Source organism: Eleutherodactylus coqui, chromosome 9 (genome assembly GCF_035609145.1).
Source record: "Eleutherodactylus coqui strain aEleCoq1 chromosome 9, aEleCoq1.hap1, whole genome shotgun sequence".
Classification (NCBI taxonomy): domain Eukaryota; kingdom Metazoa; phylum Chordata; class Amphibia; order Anura; family Eleutherodactylidae; genus Eleutherodactylus; species Eleutherodactylus coqui.
In genome coordinates, this window is record NC_089845.1 from 92,236,844 (window position 1) to 92,257,605 (window position 20,762).

The 20,762-nt window shown below is 44.6% G+C and overlaps 1 protein-coding gene across 1 annotated transcript in view; it reads left to right on the plus strand.

The window, feature by feature from the left end:
* LOC136578224 (chloride channel protein C-like) overlaps positions 1 to 20,762 on the plus strand; it is a 211,417-nt gene that overhangs the window by 162,787 nt on the left and 27,868 nt on the right. The window contains exon 16 of the mRNA XM_066578074.1: positions 16,378 to 16,468. Within this exon, the coding sequence (XP_066434171.1) occupies positions 16,378 to 16,468 (91 nt within the window). The remainder of the gene's footprint in view (positions 1 to 16,377; positions 16,469 to 20,762) is intronic.

Sequence of the window (20,762 nt, forward strand, 5' to 3'; positions counted from 1 at the left end):
GTCTTTTTTGACTTCATGGTTTTTGTATGAATCTAAGCCAAGCAGAAGAAAAAAATTACGATTTTCATTTTTTTGGTAATTCTGTCATTTTAAAAGCGAATTTTTTTTTGTACAGCACATATATGAATAAAGACCTGCACCCCAAAATGGGTACCCCTGGTTGTCCTTTGCTCAGAAACATACCCATTGTAGCCCCAATTTTCTTAGAGGGCGCATGGCTAGGCCTATAGTGTATGGAGCACCCGTTTGATTTTAGGGCGCAATTGAATAATTTACAGGGCCCATTGCACACTAGTAGAGATAGTAAACTGCCAAAATAATAAAATGCCCCTCACTAGTGACCCAATTTTGACATCAAGACCCCTTAGTTAATTTATCTAGGGGTGTACTGGGCATTCTGACGCTACATTTTTATTTTTTAAAATAATTATAATGTGAGTGAAATATAAATGTGATTTCATTTTTTTCACCAAATTTGACACTTTTAGGACCGTTTTTTTTGTTTCAAGCAGGAAAAACTGGGGAGACGGACTAATAATAAAAGTAAAACTGATTCTCTAAAAAGACCCCCACCCCACCCACACACCCTTTTGGCGTTTTTTATATGTGAAATAAAATTAATAATGTAAAACTGTATGGTAAATTTCAAAGCAGGGGTAATTACAAAGGCCAGGGTGGGATGGGCACGTGGGACAATAAAAACGCGTATCTCTCCTCCTCCCTTGCTTAGTGCAGACGCGACACTTTTTTTGGGGGTATTTTTTGCTCGCAGTCTCGGGGATGGGATTCATAAAATGACGCTCCGTTAGCCTCCGCACCTCCTCCGATTGCAATGCGTCTTGTGGTGCGGTGGTCCCAAATAAAAGATTTTCTACGAGCTCCTCCTGAAATTGGAGGAAGCTCAGCGTGCCCCCAGACGATTTATAAATCACGTGAGCGTTATATGTAGCCATCTGTATAAGGTAGATGGCTACCTTCTTGTACCACGCTCGCGTTTTACGTTTTACAAGGTAGGGCTGTAGCGCCTGGTCTGACAGATCGACGCCCCCCATGAATTTATTATAATCTGTGACGCAGACCGGTTTAATTTTCTCCGCTGCAGCCCCCCTCTCCCTAACTGTAACGGAGGTGTCTGCGTGCACAGTGGACAGCATAAAGACGTCCTTTCTGTCACGCCATTTAACTGCCAGCAAGGGGTCATAGGCCAGTGCGTAAGACGCACCTTTGTCGACACGCCTGGAAACAAGGGGCTGTGGGAATCCTACCCTATTTTTACGGATAGTTCCGCAGGCCCCTGTACCTGCGGCGTGTAACGCTTTAAAAAGGGGGACGCTCGTATAATAGTTGTCAGTATATACGTGGTACCCCTTATTTAAAAAAGGGCCCACGAGCTCCCACACAATTTTCCCGTTGATGCCAATGTCTTCAGGGCAGTTGGGGGGGTTTAATTGGCGATCCCTGCCCTCGTAAATAAAAAAGTCGCAAGTATAACCTGTGGCGCTCTCACAGATTTTGTACAGCTTGACGCCGTATCTTGCGCGCTTTGAGGGAATAAACTGGCGGAAAGATAAACGCCCTTTGAAACTCATCAGAGATTCATCCACCGCCAGATTTTTTTGGGGGGTATAAATGTTTTTAAAGGCGTCCCTTAATAGCGATATAAGGGGCCTTAATTTGCCCAGTCTATCGTATGCTGGGTCACTTCTTGGGGGGATTTGCGTATTATTCGCAAAATGAAGAAAACGCAGAATGTTTTCGTATCTGCGTCGGGGCATTATCGACGCAAATACGGGCGTCGCGTGAATGGCGCTCGTGGACCAATAGGACCGTATTGATGACTTTTTTACGAGTCCCATTAGTAAAATAAGTCCCAAAAATTTTTTTAGCTCAGGGACATCTACGGCGGTCCACATCACGGAATAAACCGACGTGGGGTGCGCGGTCATGTATTGTCCAGCGTATATATTTGTCTGCTGGACAATTAACTGCAGCACATCGTCAGTAATGAATAAATTAAAAAAATGATACGGGGTGAAATTTGCGACGTCCAGATTAACGCCTGGAGCCGCTAAAAATTCTGGGATGCGGGGCGCAAACAAACTTGCGGCACTCCACACAGTGGTGGGCGCCGCATAACTTGGCCCCGCTGCCCCAACGACTTCCTCTACCTCCATAGCGCTGGAGGCAGAGTTGTCACTCTCAAAAAAAACCTCCTCCTCCTCCGACTCGCTGGTAGCATCGCTACCGGAGCTTGAAGCGATGAGCAGCGCGTACGCTTGCTCGGTGGTGTAGCGCCTACGCTCCATTTTATTAAAAAAAAATTTAATGGGGGTAAAAAAAAAAAAATAGCCCCCAAAAAAGTGGACAGGGATAAAATAGGGTAATTGGGGTATAAGGGAAGGTGAAGGCGGGTAATAACGGGTTTTTTTTTTCTTTTTTTAACTCTCTATATGGCACACGATTTTTCTCAGCTATCTCTCTCCTGTCACAAATCACTCTCAGTGACAGGGGAGAGATACCAGGACTAACTGTGTGCCATATTTATTAAACAAAAGACATGGGTGGCTGTGATAGGTTTATCACAGCCACCCATGTCAGCAGGGACCAATTACTTTGGTCCCTGCAAGTAACTATGCCTAAGGCAATTTTTGCCTTAGGCTCTACTGCGCATGCGCAGTAGAGGGTAATGCCCTGTGCTTTGGGGGGGCTTTTGGGGACCTTGGGGGAGCATTTTCATCTCCCCCCATGGATCGGATCCATGAGGGGAGATGAAACTACAACTTTTTTCAACTTTTTTCAACTTTTTTTTGATCGCCGGTATCCGTTGGATACCGGCGATCGCGTGCTCGGGAACCGCACTCCGCGGTCCCCGGTGACATCTCCTGTCTCCCGGCTACTGAAGGTAGCCGGGAGACAGGGGATTTTAAAATTTCGCGCCGCTTCGGCGCTTCTGCGCATGCGCCGCCATTTCCCCCTCGGCGCGCATGCGCAGAAGCCCGTGGCGGCTCCAGATCACCGGAGACATCGTGGAGGATGGAGGTGAGTATTTTCAGCTGCCCTCATGGATCCGATCCATGATGGCAGCTGAAACATTTACTTTTTTTTAACTTTTTTTAACTTTTTCGCGATCGCCATTATCCATTGGATAATGGCGATCGCGGTACCGGGGACCGCTCACCGCAGTCCCCGCTGACATCTCCTGCCTCCCGGCTACCTACAGGAGCCGGGAGCCAGGAGATTTTAAATTTCCCGCGCCGCCGGGCCTTCTGCGCATGCGGCTGACGTAATGCCGCCTGGCGCGCATGCGCAGAAGGACGGCTGCGGGGCCCGGAGCATCGGGACAGCGGGGAGCCGTGCGGTGGACCTCGGTAAGTAGTTTCAGCTGCTCCGATGGATCCGATCCATCAGAGCAGCTGAATATGTCACTTTTTTTGCAGTTTTGTTTACTTTTTTGCGATCGGCGCTATACATTGCATAGCGCCGATCGCAATGCCGGGGGGGGCTCCGAACAGCCCGGGATGACAGCTCCATGCTGTCAGCTACCTGCGGACACCGACAGCATGGAGCTGTCACGTCCACAGCCCGAGGGGCACTATTCTCTGCAGGAAGCATGTTTTTACGTCCTCAGAGAATAGAGCCCACTTCGGGAGGACGTAAAAACACTATGGGCTGGTCGTTAAGGGGTTAAGAACTAAGGTCCTGGTGGCATTCACCCCAATTGCCTTATTCAACTTTAAATGTGCAAGTTCACCTACAATATCAGCCCCCCAAAATACTAGGTCTGAGCCCTTACAAGTAGAAGTGCAAGCAGGCCCAAACATATTATCATTCTGAAAAACCAGAACAGAAGTAGCAATTCAAATGGATAGCAATGCCCTTATTTCCATTAATGTAGTTATTATTGCCCCGGGATACATCACCAAGGTGCTGCAATATGAACGCCAATGAACCTCTTATAAAAGTAAGTCTTAAAGGGGTTGTCCCGCGAAACAAAAAGGGTCTATACACTTCTGTATGGCCATATTAATGCACTTTGTAATGTACATTGTGCATTAATTATGAGCCATACAGAAGTTATCAGAAATTTTTCACTTACCTGTTCCGTTGCTAGCGTCCCCGTCTCCATGGTGCCGTCTAATTTTCAGCGTCTAATCGCCAGATTAGACGCGCTTGCGCAGTCCGGGTCTTCTTTTCTCAATGGGGCCGCTCGTGCCGGAGAGGGGCTCCGTGTAGCTCCGCCCCGTCACGTGCCGATTCCAGCCAATCAGGAGGCTGGAATCGGCAATGGACCGCACAGAAGAGCTGCGGTCCACCGAGGGAGAAGATCCCGGTGGCCATCTTCAATCGGTAAGTAAGAAGTCACCGGAGCGCGGGGATTCAGGTAAGCGCTGTGCGGATTTTTTTTTAGGTCCCTGCATCGGGTTTGTCTCGCGCCGAACGGGGGGGCTGTTGAAAAAAAAAAAACCGTTTCGGCGCGGGACAACCCCTTTAACCCTCGCTCTATCACGCTTGATAAAGCCACTCATCTCCTTTATATCTCCTTTTATGTATTTTTCTTTTTGTTTATTTGCACTATATGTTGGGTTTGTATTTGCTAATTTGATTTATTAAATGGCCTGAAATCACCCTTAAACATTCTGAAGTGACTTCTTTTCTGCTTACCCGGATTGGGGAGACCTAGTGGCACTCAAGTTTCCATGCTGAAGTAAGTTCCACATTTATTATTTCATTTCTAAGCACATCCAGTAGCGCAGGAAAGTTTTACCTCCACTTTGTGGTTAATTTGTAATTTTTGGAATTCCACAGTTTTTCTTCTTTCTGTCACAAATTATACCTGAAAATGTTTTATCCCCCTCCTTACTGGTTTTGGCCATTTATTTCTTCTACTGTGTTTTAGCAGCACTAATAATGTTTTGTCTCCATCTGCCTAATTGTATGCACTTCCCTGACAGCTACACTTCCAGTTTCTTTAAACCTAGTACTTTGGTTGTAGTAAAGGATTCCTCGAAGTCTGTTCTTATATCAAACTGTAAACATTGGTGGTCGCTGGAACCCAAATTCACTTCCACCTTAACCTCAGACACCAGATCCCCATTAATAAAGACTAAATGTAGAATGTTATTTCCTCTGGTTGATGACCTAACAAGCGGTTTTGAAGATGCTTCATTAAGTGCCTCTATCAAATTTCTGCTTCTGTTTGTAAATGCACTATTGATACTCCAAGCTACATCAGGCACGTTGAAGTCACCCATTATTACAATATCCCCCTTTATTGCCATTTGAGTAATTTTATCAAGCAACAGGTTATCATAATCCTCAGTTTGCCCAGGAAACCTACACATGACACCAATTCTAATCATAGTTCCCTCTTTAGTTTGCATGCAAACCCAGAAAGTTTCTAGCTTTTTGTGTATATTTTGAATCACTGTTGATTTAGGACTATTATTTGCCATCATGTGTCATCATTTCCATTAGTGGTATAACTATTTTCCCATTCACTTGAATGGGACTGAACTACAGAAAACTTCAGTCCCAGATTTTGCTGTTACCAAAGGAATGATGTTGTGCCTGGTAAACGGGACACAGTGCTTGCCAGTGCACGGCAGCCCCACAGTCAGCTGAGCCGGGAGTCAGACCACCATGATCTGCGATTGATGACGTATCCTAAGGATAGGGCATCAATATCAAACTCCCAGAAAACCCTTCAATATTGCTAGGATTCAAGAACATGTAGTTCTTGAGAATGAAAAACTGTATAGTTGAAATCCAACTTATCTCCCCTGACATCTGCCTTTGAGTTGACAAGCCACAATACACATTCGATGGTCAGCAGGTTCAATGCGACTAGATCTAATGTGTATGGCCACCCATACTGTAATAATAATTTATCTGCATATGTAATATGCAACTAAAGATAATACTGTATGTTAGATAATAACGCATTTAGCTAAAATGCAGCTTATTTCATTTCCATTACGTTTAATATTACTGGTCCAAGTGTCATAAAACAGCAAATAGATGATTGTTATAATAGTAAACCACAAGGCAGTGGTTATGTGAGTGAAATAGGACCTTGATTAAAAATATGCGCCCACACAGTATGGTTTCCTGCTAAGCTAACAATCATGAATGGAGCTTTAAGACATGCATTTCAAATTTGCTTCAATTTCATAAAAAATAAGGATCAGGCCCATGTTTGCTTGCTATAAAAACTAACTAGGTGGCCCAGAACATTAGCATCTTGGTCAGTTAATATTACTGTAATTTCTGGAGCTGCTTATTGAGGTTCCTATACAGGAAGGGTAAGAACATAAAACAGGTGCAGCCGCTAAGAATGACCAATTCTATTTCCAGCTTTACAGCTTGCTATAGCGTACGAGGGACGTCAGAACGGTCTTTATGAATGACTGAGTGTTGTCGTCATCTCTTCATTTTCTTTACCAGCACTTATGCATTTACTGACATACCATGTTCTCTGCTAATAAATATAAGAGGTTACATTACAAAGATTACACTATTATATACATGTCTGTTGTCATGTATTTATTTTTTTGTTGTAGTCGATAGTAAGAATAACTCTTCCAGTTAAACATAAGGACTAGAGATGAACGAGTATACTCGCTAAAGGCAATTGCCTTTAGCGAGTATCTCCCCGCTCGAGACTGCAGGTTCGGGTGCCGGCGCGGGGGAGTGGTGAGTAGCGGCTGTCAGCAGGAGGGAGCGGGGGGGAGAGAGAGATCTCCCCTCCGTTCCGCCCCGCTCTCCCCCGCAGCTCCGTGCCCGCTGCCGGCACTCGAACCTGCAGTCTCGAGCGGGGGAGATACTCGCTAAAGGCAATGCTCACTCGAGCAATGGCCTTTAGCGAGTATACTCGCTCATCTATAATAAGGACCCCTGAACAGCTTCCCATATGTATAAAGCCTCCTGTCCACAGGTGATATTTCACTGTGCTATCTGCGGCGATAATCTGCACACGGTAATGCATGAAACGCTTTCCACAGGATAACTATGGAAAGCTCAGTCCGATGTACACAAGCAGAAATCTGCATCGATTTTCCACTTTTGAATAAAAATTGTGATATGCCACGATGAACCTATGATAATGATAGGTTCATCACGGTAAATCGCGGTGACTTTACTGTTCTCCCGCGGTGGAAATCTGCTGTGTTAAAACACAACGGAAGTCGGGCTAAGACTGTATCAATACATGAAGTCTTGAAAGTTTGAGTTGTTAACATCATCATTTTATTTGTTAACCATTAAAAGGTATTATATCTACAAAGTTATTTTGTTACGTGATTCTAGCACATTGAGTTACAACCCCCCAAAAAGTTTGGATGCTGTGCTGTAAATTAATGTAATACAAGGATCTCTCCCATGATTTGTTTATACCCAGGACTGCGACGGTAACAAGAGGGCATCCGCTACGTCTAGAAGAAAGCAGGTTTCATCACCAACACAGAAGTGTGTTCTCTACTGTAAGAGCAGTGAGACTGTAGAACTCTCTGCCTGGGGACATGGTGATGGCAAAATCCATAGAGGAGTTTAAGAGGAGACTAGACGTTTTTCTCAAGCGGAAGGCTATTACAGCATATAGACATTAGGTGACAGGCGGGTTTGTAGTTCCAGGTCTTACAGTCAAGTAGGAACTATCAAAGGTTGATCCAGGGATTATTCTGACTGCCATTATGGAGCCGGGAACGATTTTTTCCCCCAAATGGGCTAATTGGCTTCTGGAGATATTCATGTGCATAAGGGACAAGGCCGATGGTCAATATTGAATACTCGAAATCTATGGGCCCTTATGCAGCACTGCTTCAGAAACAGGCATGATTGTTTAATGCAAATCACTGTATGAGCTCAGGAATACTTCCAGAAATCATTATCTGGGAACACAGTTCACCATGCAATCCACAAATCCAAGTTAAATTTGTATCATGCAAAGAAGAAGCCATACATCAACACAATTCAGAAACGCCGGTATCTTCTCTGGGCTAAAGCTAATTTCAAATAGAATGAGGCAAAATGGAAAACTGTTCTGCCGTCAAATGAATCACAATTTTAAAATCCTTTTTGGAAACCATGGACGCCATGTCCTGCATACTGAAGAGGAGAGGGACCATCCAGCTTGTTATCAGCGCACAGCTAAAAGCCTGCATCTCTGATGGTATGGGGTTGCATTAGTGCCTACGGCATGGGCAGCTTACATATCTCGAAAGGCACCATCAATATTGAGCAGTATATAGAGGTTTTAATTCAGCAAGACAATGCTAAGCCACATATTGCATTCACCACAACAGCATGACTTTGCAGAAGAAGAGTCCGGGCACTTAACTGGCCTGCCTATGATCAGACCTTTCACCAATAGAAAACATTTGACGCATTGTCAAATAAAAAAAACCGGCAAAGACGACCCAGGACAGTTGAGCAGCCAGAATCCTACATTAGACAAGAATTGGACAACATTCCTTTCCCAAAACTCCAGAAATTGGACTCCCCACTTCCCAGATGTTTACAGACTGTTGTAAAAAGAAGAGCAGATGCTACACAATGGTAGACATGGCCATGTCTGAACTTCTTTGTGATGCGTTGTTGCCATCAATTTCTAAATGAATTAATTTTTTTCATGAAATGGAATTTATAAGGGAACCAAAAAGTAGAGGAACAGAAAATCTGGTCCTGATCTACTAATGTGATGAATTCAAGCCTGCTTGGGATAAGCATAGATCTATCTTAAGAGAAAAAAGTCAAGCACTCGGGAATCTTCCAGACTCTGACTGAAATTAATGGAGCACAGTGCGCCTTCCCAACCTGTGCTTCCTTCATTCAGGGAGGGACTCAGCCACTGTTCTTGCGATCAGTGAGCGCCCCAGCAGTCGGACCCCCAGGATCAGCTAGTTAGCCAATATCTCATGGATAGGGGATAACTTGTTGGAACCGGAATACACCTTTAAAGCAAACCCATCATGTTGAAAATGCAGTCCAATCTGCAGCTGACAGTATGATATAGAACCGGAGCGGCCAAGTATATATTTTTAATTTATGTTTGTGAGAAAAGATTCAGAAGAATTACTAATTTATTCATTGAAACCTTTGCTCTTATTATGCTTAGAGTACTATGCTTTGTCCTACGCAGTTTTTGACAGCTATCTCTATAAGTACCGTCGTAAAATCATCAATCAGACTTCGAAAATCAAAGATAAAGGTTAGACTGTAAGCAGGTTTAAAGGGCAGGTAAAAATACCAATTTCCTGCTCATCAGTATTTTGCACTTGTGCAAATACCCCCATTAAGTATTTTTTTCATGCTGCAGGGAATTGGTCTTTGTACCTGTCCTTGAACCCTTGTATCAGTTGGTATGGCCTTTTTTCAGTGATTTTAGACAATTAAGTCTGCAGTAATATTAACCCCTTAACATTACAGGATTTACATTTACGTCCTGCAGGTTCGGGGAATGTATGGAGGGGGATCGTAGGTCGGTGCTCGCAGCTGATCTGAGCGGTTTACCCTTTAAATATCACTGTCAATTCCGACAGCGACATTTAAATACCCGATCAATGTTCAGGGGTCCCACACTGCCGCCCGCGATAACATCTTGAATTGCCATGCAGTTGCCATGGCAGCCAGGAGCCTTCTGAAAGCCTGTGGCATGGCTTGATAGATTGACTGTCATGGTCATGGTATAATGTACTGCTATGGCATTACATCATACAGCAAGAGCGAATAAACCATCGCAAGCTCATGTTCCCTCTGTGGGCTAAAAAAATGTAAGAATTAGTTTTAAAAAGTTTTATTAATTATTTAAAAAGAAATGAAAGGAAATAAAAGTGGACAAAAAACCCTTTTGCCATATTTATGATAAAAGAATTTAAAAGATAAAACACAAAAACATATTTGGTGTCATTGCGTCCATAATGAACTTTGTCAGAAAAAAAATAAACAACTCAGACTTGTGCTTTTTTGGTCACACTGTCTCCGAGTAATAATGTAATAAAAAGCAATCAAAAGGTCATATGTACTCCAAAATGCTACCAATAGAAACTATAAGATGTCCTGCAAAAAATGAGACCTCGCATAACTATGTCGACAATAAAATAAAAAAGGTTATGGCTGTCAGAAGATGGCGCAGAATATATTTTTAAAAATAACATGTCTTTGGGAAAAAAATAAGAGTGTTACAGCAAAAAAAAAAGCAGAATTGCATTTTTTTTTATTCAACTCCACTTAGAATTTTTTTACATTTTTTCAGTACATTATATGGTACGTTATATATATAGTACCATTGAAAAATATAAGCCCTCGGACATCAAAACTGATGGTTAAATAAAAGAGCTATGATGTTTTAAAAGGGTGTAGGAAAAAACAAAAATGTAAAAAAGAAAGGTCGCGTCCTTAAGGCGTTAATGGGTTCTTGACTGCACACACTGCTTATGGCAAAACATCACCTACCACAGTGTGAGAAGGAGTCTTCTACCTACACTGCCCACACCCAACAGCATTCAAGCTGGTGTTTGGGGAATCTGGTGGACAGAGGCGTAACTTGAAGCTTCTGGGCCCCAATGCAAAACCTGTAACAGGCCCCCCCAACTATAATGCTTTATTCATACTACTAGGCTTCATATATGGAGAAGAGAGGCCTTATGGGCCCCCTAAGGCTCCTGGGCCCGGGTGCAACCGCATCCCCTATAGTTACGCCAGTGCTGGTGGACCAATGAGGCACTTTGATGGCACTTCTAAAGGTAGATTCTAATTTCTCCACTAATAAGGGAAGACTGTGTTTGCACTAATAAGGGGGCACTCTGATGATACTATAGAGAGGGCTACTTTTTTTCTTCTTATCATAGTATATCTTACTCCACATCTCAACAGATCTCCACATCTGCACAGCTACCTACCTCTCATATGGGCCTGTACAATGTTCAGCTTTATTTAAACATATTAAAAGAAAAGTCATCTAATGTATGAGCATGTAGTCGATTATGTGACAGATGGGGCTATAGTAGCTACGTTTGCTATATACTTCTATATCTAACACAGAGACCTTTTTTTTCCAATCCTGTTTACATCTATTAGGAGGTTTTCTATTCGGAAAGACGTCTTGATTTTAAATATCTACTTTTGTAAAGTAGAAACATCCATCTTCCTCAATTAATGTCTTAGAATACAGCGGGATCCATGTGCTAGTTAATTACTATGTCACATGATAGATGGGCTCAGGAAGAGCAATTATATGCATTTTTGCGAACGTGGAACTACAGTGAACTTGTTTCCGAGCGATTAGAATAATGGAGCTCATGAGCAAAGAGCCTTTCATCTTTACTAGGCGATACAGAGGAAGAAAATGTTACCAGAGGGACCTAAGTCCTAATCAATGACCCAGCATGAAGCATATCACAATGAAGTGTCACACATATATTAGTTGCCATATTACAGCTGATGATGGGGTGAGCAAATTTTGATGATGTGAGAACATTGTATGCGACATTGTCAATGTAATGAAAAAAAGATCTGAAATTCCTTGACATTGACCCACATGTAACAGATCCTTCTTACTGTGGTACAGTGTGACATTCTTAAATTTCTATCATAAATATTCAGTTTCCTTTTTATGTTTGCATATGCTTTTATGAGTAGCCAAAATGTGCTTGCGTTTCCTAAAACACTTTAGGTAATTCTCAGTGGAAGGCGCTTAGAGCACTGCACTTCATTACCAACCAACAAAACTGCTGAAGCAAGTAACTGCTGTTTTAAACTATTTTCCAATCAGAAAAAGTTACATCTCTATAATGTGTTCAGACTTCATAGGAGAGAAGTTTGTGGGGCATAGAATACAAACTTTCCCAGCTCTTTTGCTCCACTCTCCCAATAAAAGGTGTCACATCCCATAAAAGCCCCAAGTTTACAAGATGTTCTTGCATTTTCACTATATTACACAGGGTGGAAATATCTGTTGGTCAATCTATAAAGGGTTTTAGGACTGTGATACTCTGCGGTAAAAATAAGGATCGAGTTTTTGTGTGAGGGAAATGACTTTGTATTCTGTATAGTGTACTAAACGAAAGTTGATGGCTTACTCCCCTGAATGGTAAATGCTAGTCTTTGATCTTGGCTGACAATTATTTAAATACATTTTAAGCACTTCATTAGTACATGAGCAAATGAGAGGTCTCAGATGCAGGATTATTATATGCTAATAGCTTGTGTTACATTTGAGGTTGAGAATAGTGGAAAAGTTTGTATCTTTATAAAGACATGAGTGCTGGGACTTCATATTTGCAACATTGTATATACCATAATGAGGATCGTAGTGCTGAATTACCATAGAAACAATCAAAAAGATTATAATCACGAGAGAAATGCACTATTTAAGTACAGATGTCCATATGATGTCTGGTCAATCTAGTGGCTCCATTACCTGTGATTGGGGCAATTACACACTGCTTTCATTGCTTTGAAAAGACTGCCTAAGATCATTTCAGTGTATTGATGGAGGGAACATTCAACTTCCTTAAAAAAGTTTTCTTGTTCACAAATATTGACCACCTATTGATAGCTCATCCTCAGTGGCGGATTGCTGGGGGTCCACCATGTCAGAATTCATGCAGATACGTTGATGTGCAGGGGCTGTTGGCTGGCCAGAAAGCTCAAAAGGTTGTTTGTAGGACAGTGGTCTGGTATGGGGGTGCGGATCTTTCCCACTGAAGTTTATAGAGGAAAGCTATACTAACATACAGGGCCACATATTTTGAGCCTTCCAATTGGCCCACATCTTTAGATCAGTTGATTAGTGGGAGTCCTAGGCAGCGAACCTCTGCCAATTTGCTATTGAGGATCTACTCTAAGGTCATTAATAGTTGTGGACTGAAAATTCCACTAACCTGTACCTCTAAAGTAAACCCATAGCCAAAAATAAAAATTTCAGACCCATGTCTTTAGTATTTGTGACAGGAAGTAGTTTTCTGATATTTTATGTCTGCAAAGGACGTGCTGAACCAGCACATGCAGACGTGCACAATAATTGCTCGCAGTGCTGCGGCCACAACAAACTAACAAATAATAAATGGGAAGTCTTTCCCTAAATACATAATGAACGAGGAAGAGAGCCCTGCCTGACACGACAGACTGATCGCGTCGAAAGATGTGGGCCTGCACTTGTACCTGGGACCTAAGTAACCCTACTTGGCCAAACTGATAAAGGACAAAACAAAATAAAACATAGCACTTAGCTTTAGTAGAAAAAGCCGCAGCACACAGAGCCATCTGGAATAAGGAACAGTGGCCACCATGCTGTCCAAGGGAGCTACTAACTGCCAGCTCAGAGCAACTGGCAATTTACAGCACCTTAGCTTCCTGTCCATCCTCGCTAAATATCCAGCTAATCATCCACAGATGTGAGCGCACTGCGTCACACCCACTAAGCTAGAAAGTTCAGAACCATGTCTAACACCCGCACCGGACTCCGTTAACTCGGCAGCGATCCCAGCACTGCTGCAACAGATATATTAGCTGTCATGGTGCTGCTTCTGTCCATCATTCAGTCAGAGAGAGAGTCTTCACCCTCACTCTCTAGTATCTGTCTGGAAATCAGTGAGTAAGATATGGAAACCCTCTCATCTCTCTCAAAGTGTTGAGTCATACAGGATTGAATTTCATGGAGTTGAAAGATGAACAGGAATGGTATCCTTGCCTAATTGTCCATCAGGGATGTTGAGGCAGACCATGGCCTTTACCACAATTTAAAGCCTTTAAGGTTACTGTAAGCTATAATGTATTAAGTTTTTAGCAAGTTTAAAGACTACCTTTGCAGCTCAATGATGACATCAGTGGGAGAGAAAATGACTAATTCTATGGTTTAGTTTTTATAAAAATTATTTGAACTAGTCTACCTTAAACACCATGTGAGCACTGCAAGTGAAACAGATTACATTTTAAGGATACCAATAGGGTATCTTTAATATTATACACACAATAAAGAATTAGCACAATTAATAAATGGTTTACCTGGACAGAAGTAAATACCTTCACACATGCTGGTTGAAAATAGGGGTCTCCTCTGAAGTAACGTAATCTTGCAGGAACTTTGTTTAAGCAAATGACTAACTCCACTACCTGAAGTATAAAGTTACTGTTCTATGAACAAATTGTTTGTATAGTATATTTGGTGAGGCTGTACAATTGATGAAGTCAAAATAATGCATTTTCTCAATCTATCTGCACTTGCTGATGGTCTATCTCCTGTTAACGTCTTGGTGTTTGCAGTTAATAATTGCAACTGATATTTCCTTGGATGATTAGTAGACCTCCATCTGGCAGTTGCATTGCAACAGCTGGGTAGCACCACTCAAGGAATCTAAATTGTGTTCAATCTCTCTCTGGTACAGGAAAACCCTGTACTCTAGAAGCACTGTTGCAGCTCACTCCTCACAAGGCTTTCTGCAAAAACTGCTGAGTCACACCAGGACCCAGAAATAGCACCTGCCTTTTATACCCAGCCCATCAGCCAATCAACCAGCAGCTCACTCCTTGTTAGTCCAGTTAGAGTAAGAAAGTCATGTGATCTCTCTAAAGGTTCTAGCAGGAACATACTGTATATAATGTCCAGAAATAATATACTGAATGTAGATATATATGCATGGCTATTTAACCCCTTACACAAGCATACTCTAAATGGGTTGTCCACTTTGGGCAGTAACTTTTTGTTAGGAGAACACCTTGTGATCAGCTTACTGGTAGAGTCCGATCTAAGACCCCAAACAATCAGCAAAAATCTGTAGAGCAACCTGGCTGCCAATGTTCGATTCTCCACAAGGCAAATGAAGCATTTCACTGTTTCCATTTAAATTAATGAACTGTGTAATTCACAAATGTGGTGGGTCCTTCACACCAAGAGATGCTCTCTGTTCTGGATATTAGATGGGAGTCCTGAACCATAGTCCCTTATCTACTAGCGCTGAATTCCCTAATAGAAAATATGAAAATAGGTTTTCTAAACCCAACAGCCCCTTTAACAATACCTGATAATTATTTCTCTAAATTAATCCTTCCATGCAATGGCTTTTATGCATTTTTAAATACATCAATGTGACACTTTTACATTTTTTGTTTGTAGCAGGAGTTGGCTTTCTTTGGGCAGGATATTGAAATAATTGCTTGACTTATTTTTCACACTTGTTTCCAATTGACTTAATTTCGGTGGAATTACCATAACATAAGTTATTCATCAATTCATTTCTGGCTCATACAGTTGGGAGTTTAGTAGAAAAGTAGAGCAAGGCAATATGTCTCCATTGAAAACAGGTATGTTATCACTACATTAAAATGCAGAGTTTTCGCAAATGAAGTGGGAGACAGAGAGCAATGTGGGTAATTCTCCCTTGCCAAATCTTTTGGGTTTAGGTAGTAATTTAATGTAATGAATATGTAAAACTATGTTTGTTATTGCTGCACATAAGTTAGCTTGTTTTCTGAACAATCAGGGGAATTATGGCGTATAATATGAAAAGTATGGTTTATGTTCCGTAACAGATGTACATAGATAGAGATCAAATACTAATTAGGCTATAATTGGTCTCCACAAGCTACAATGATCATGATAAATGTATAGAAATTTTTGTATAGAATGTGTAAAATAGGGATTTGTTGATGCGGAATTAGATGTGCTCTGTAATAATTCATTCTCAATGTAATTTTGAAGTTGGTCCATGTTATAAAAACCCATTCCTGTTACACTTTGCTGTATTGTTCGATGGGAAATAAACACTTTAAGAATGTGCTTATACCAACTACTGTGTTTCCCCGAAAATAAGACCCTATCTTATATTAATTCTTGCCCCCAAAGAGGTGCGAGGTCTTATTTTCGGGGGAATGTCTTATTATACTTACCTAGCAGGCTCGGTCCAGGTCCCTCCCACTGCTCTTTGGAGATCGGACACGCTGAGCCATTGCATTGGCTAGTTCATAAATCCCGTCTCCACAACGCAATGGCTTTGATTGGTTCTTCCAACACTGCTCAGCCAATCAATGCAGCGCTCAATGAACTAATTACAGCCATAGCATTGGTTCATCGAGCGCTGCATTGATTGGTTCTCGAGCGCTGCTCAGCCAATTGGAGCCATTGCTTCCTGAAGGTGGGATTTATGAATTCCATAACCAGGAAGTGATCTTCTGTGAGTGAACAAGGACTACAGGACGCACAATGGAACGCCGGACAGCAGCTAAGGCTTATTTTCGTGATAGGGTTTATATTTCAATCCTATGTGAGAAATTATAGTGGGTCTTATTTTCAGGGAAACTGGGTAGTAGCTCAACATTATGTGATTACAATTATGGTTTATGCAATTTCAGAACTTACTATATTTCTTGCTTTTTTAAATTCAGGATGGAGCTGTGCATGCTTCTTTCCAACAGTCATATACATCAAACACAGGAGGATAATAATCCAAGTACAGCTGTACTCGACTATCAAGAGGTTAGTGAATGAATTCTACAAAGAAAAGAAAGAAGTCAGTTTGCTGGTTTAGTACCTATTCTTGACAATATGTGTCCATGTTCTCATTGTCTTCTCCATCCTTTGGTTTGTGTGATTAAGAGGTCTTTCCCATGAGCGTTAGTGTTTTTACGTGTGCCCATCGGCGCCGTAAAAACGCGTGAACAGGCACACAAATCTAACGTTTGTGTGCCCGTTCAGACAGCACAGGCCCGGCGCATATATGCTGTGGCTGCAATGCTCTTGCCTCCCCTTCCCTCCCCCTCTCTGACTCACCTTCTCACTCCTTCCCTCCTTCTGTTTGCAATATGAGTGGGCGGGATGTGGGCGGAGCTAAGCACCCACCCCTCCCCTTGTCGACAGCCAGCAATGGGAGGGGGCAGAGCGCGATGGAGCTTAGCTCTGCCCCTGTCTTGCCCCCTCCCATTGCAAACAGCCAGAGTGGAGGAGAGAGAAGGAGGAGGGAGTTTAGCGGTCATGCTGCTAAATTCCCTCCCACCTTCCTTTTCCGGTCGCTGTAATTGGCTCCCATAGGAGCCTGTGCAGCGGCTGACATATTCCGGGCACAAAGATAGTTCCAGGACTATCTTTGCTGAGCAGCGTAAAAGCACCCAGAGCTATATGTCCCGGCCTGGCGCTTTTACACCGTGGGAATACACCTGTGTGATCTGATGCAATGGAATCCAATGCATCAGATCGTAGCGTATATTGGCCAGCCATGATATATTGTGTAAATAAGCACTACAGATGATGAAGATTGTTCTTCATATTAACGTTACAAAAAATAGTAGCAGACTGGGGAGCAAGATAGGGACAAGAGTTGGCCACAGAAAGGGGTGCTGGCCAGCAAACGCTAGTGGGATGATTGAGGAAAATGAAGGAGCATGCTTCTGTATTATTTGTTCTAACATTCACCCAGCGAACTTGGGGGGGTCGCTGTTCTCATGATCATGGGGTACCAGTAGTCAGACTCCAAGCAATCAATCATTTATCACCTATTCTGCGTATAGGTGATCGATAATTTCCCCTCGTCATCCTGACAGCATACACATGGAGGATGTCCACTGGACCCCTGTTGGGACAGGAAGCGGAAAAACATACAAAAGGCACCTCCCGCCACCGGCTCACCAGTGTCTTCCTGTCCCTACAGGACAGTCCAAGCGGAAGCCTCCAGGTGTATGCTGGAGGCAAGGAAAAAAAAAAAAAAAAAAAGAAGTAAGGAAAATTCCTATGCAGCCTGTCCGCCCGTGGGGGGACGACTCTCTGGTCGGGCTGGCAGAGCTTGCGCGGGTGAGACCCTACGTGGGGACCCTCACCCGCAGGATCCCAAGGACCAGCACCACGTTCCCTGCGGGGAACCCTTCCCTAGCGCGCTGCCCAGTGGGGTTGTCGCACTGGGAAGATACAGCCCGGTACCTGCAGGGCTTGGAAGCCGCCCTCCCGATCAGGCACCCGCTCTGGACATCGGGACCCGGCTTCCAGAGATCCTCTGTCGGCAGAGCGGCTGAGCAGGTATGCCAGCGAGGGGGAGGGGGGAGAGCGCGCGGCGCGGGCCGACGGTTGCGCTCGATCCGACATCCCCGGATGTCTATGCGCCCTCCTCAGAGCCCGACGCAGAGTGTATCCCCCAGGTCCGGCGCGGCGGCATGACGTCAGCACGGCCGCGTCATGGGGGGGCGGGGCCTCGAGGGAAAAGGCGCCAAATTTGAAAATCAAAAAAAAAAAAAAAAAAAGAGGAGAAAAGCAGGTATTCCCCACATGTCTTCAGTCAGCACCTAAGTAAAGATGTCGGCCAGAGAAGACACGGAGAGCAGCCCGCTGGTGAGTAAACCTCCGGGGGCTCACACCAGGGGTAAGGAAGGGATCAGGTGCTGGAAAACCCCCCCTTTTTTTCTGCTGTCTCCGTCTCTTAGGACAGAGAAGCACAAAAGGGCAGAGAGGCCAAGAAGCGCGTGCGCAAGTGCCCAGTCTGCCTGCGGCGACTGGACGAGGGACACACCAAACCCTTATGCGCAGCCTGCACAGAGAAAGTGGTTCGTGAGGAAGGCCCCTCGGGCATATCGGACATCCGAGCTATGATCCGCGAGGAGATCGAGGCCTCTCTCTCGTCTCTTTCCGTTCCGCCCCCCACGAAAAGGGTAAGGCGGTCACCGATAGAAGAATCAGACTCTGAGGAAGGGTTCTTAGAAGATTCCCCCTCAGAATCCATACCGCCCATGGAAGACACGAGGAAGTACTTCTTCGCATCGGCGGATCTGGGGCAGCTACTAACAGCGGTCCGTCACACCATGCAGGTGGAGGAACAGACGCCGCAGCAGCCATCCCTCCAGGATACCCTGTTCCGGGGACTCATACCTCAGCCCAAACCATCATTCCCGGTCAATGATATCCTAAAACAGCTTATCTTGACCGAGTGGAAACAGGCAGAACACAAGTTTTTCCTGCCTAAGGAGTTTAAAGAGCGTATGGTCTTCACCCCGGAAGACATTGAGTTCTTGGACACCGTCCCGAAGGTGGATTTGGCGGTCGCCAGGGTCTCGAAGAAGGCTGCCCTCCCCTTTGAGGACATCTCCCAATTGCGGGACCCACTGGATTCACGAGTGGATTCGGCAATGAAGAAGGCCTGGGAGTCGGCGGCCCTCACCATGAAAACCAACATTACGGCCACGTCGGTAGCGAGATCCATGACGGTCTGGCTAGACCAACTCCAGGCCCTGGTCTCGCAAAGGGGTTCGAGGGAAGATATCTCCAACTGCCTTCCCCTCCTCCAACAGGCCACCGGCTTCCTGGCGGACGCCTCGATGGAGTCAGTAAGGTTCGGGGCCCGGTCGGCGGCACTTTTGAACACAGCCAGGAGGGCCGTCTGGGTAAAAGCCTGGACAGGGGACAATGCCTCAAAGAACAGGCTTTGCTCTTTGCCCTTCCAAGGACATCGCATCTTCGGATCTTCCCTGGATACACTCCTGGAGAAGGCCTCAGACAAAAGTCAGGGGCTACCAGCAGAGAGACCCGTCAAGCGGCCTTCCTCCTCCTACCCTCCTCCCTTTGTCCCCCCGAGAACATACAGGGGGAAGGGGAAAACCAGACGCTGGTCTTACCCCAAAGGCGGAAAGGGTGAGAATCCGCCCATCGGGATCCGGCAGGTGGGGGGCAGACTTAGGGGGTTCACCAATAGATGGAACGAAATAACCTCCAATCTCTGGGCCCTTCGCCTGGTCTCAGAGGGCTATAGAATTGAGCTTTCCGCCCCCCCTCCCCGGAGGTTCGTGGTTACCCCCTGCCAGTCACCCGCGTCGGCCCGGGCCCTCCAGTCGGGGGTACGGGACCTACTATCCCTGGGGGCCATTATCCCGGTTCCCGCAGAAGAACGGTTCAAAGGCTGCTACTCCCCCTTGTTTCTTATTAAGAAGCCTAACGGGGCCTACAGAGTTATAATCAACCTGAAATACCTGAATAAATCTATAACATACCGAAGATTTAAAATGGAATCAGTAAGATCAGCGATCCCCCTAATCACACCAGATAGCGTCATGGCCACGGTGGACTTAAAAGACGCCTATTATCATATTCCCATACACTCAGACTCCCAACAGTTTCTTTGATTCGCCCTGGTGATAGAAGGGTCAGTCTCGCATTACCAATTCGCATGCCTGCCGTTCGGGATTTCCTCCGCACCTCGGGTATTCTCCAAACTAGTATTGGAGATGGTAGCAGCACTAAGGACGGACAAAGTACTAATTGTCCCATACCTCGACGATTTCCTGCTTATAGCAGGATCACCCTCGGAACTCCAGCATCGGGTCAACCTCACCCTCCACCTGTTCGAGTCGCTAGGTTGGATCATTAACTTCGACAAATCCAATCTTCAGCCCGAACAAAGGAAAAAGTTCCTAGGGGTTATCCTGGACTCACACCACCAGTGCTCTTCCCTCCCGCTAGAAAAGCAAAAAACGATCCAAGACGAAAGCCGGGCACTTTCGTTAGCCTCCCAAGTATCCCTTAGGAGAGGCATGAGGGTCCTCGGTCTCATGACAGCCTGTATCGGAGTAGTCCCGTGGGCCCAGTTACATGGTAGAACTCTCCAGGACTTTATCCTGAGCAACTGGGACAAATCACCAGCTTCCCTGGATCAGGAAGTCACCCTCACTCACAAAGTAAGGTCCTCCTTGGGGTGGTGGACATCTATCTCCAACCTCGCCAGGTCCACAAGTTGGGACCCGGCATCCCCAGTATCCATTTTCACCGACGCGAGCGCAACTGGCTGGGGGTCCCACTT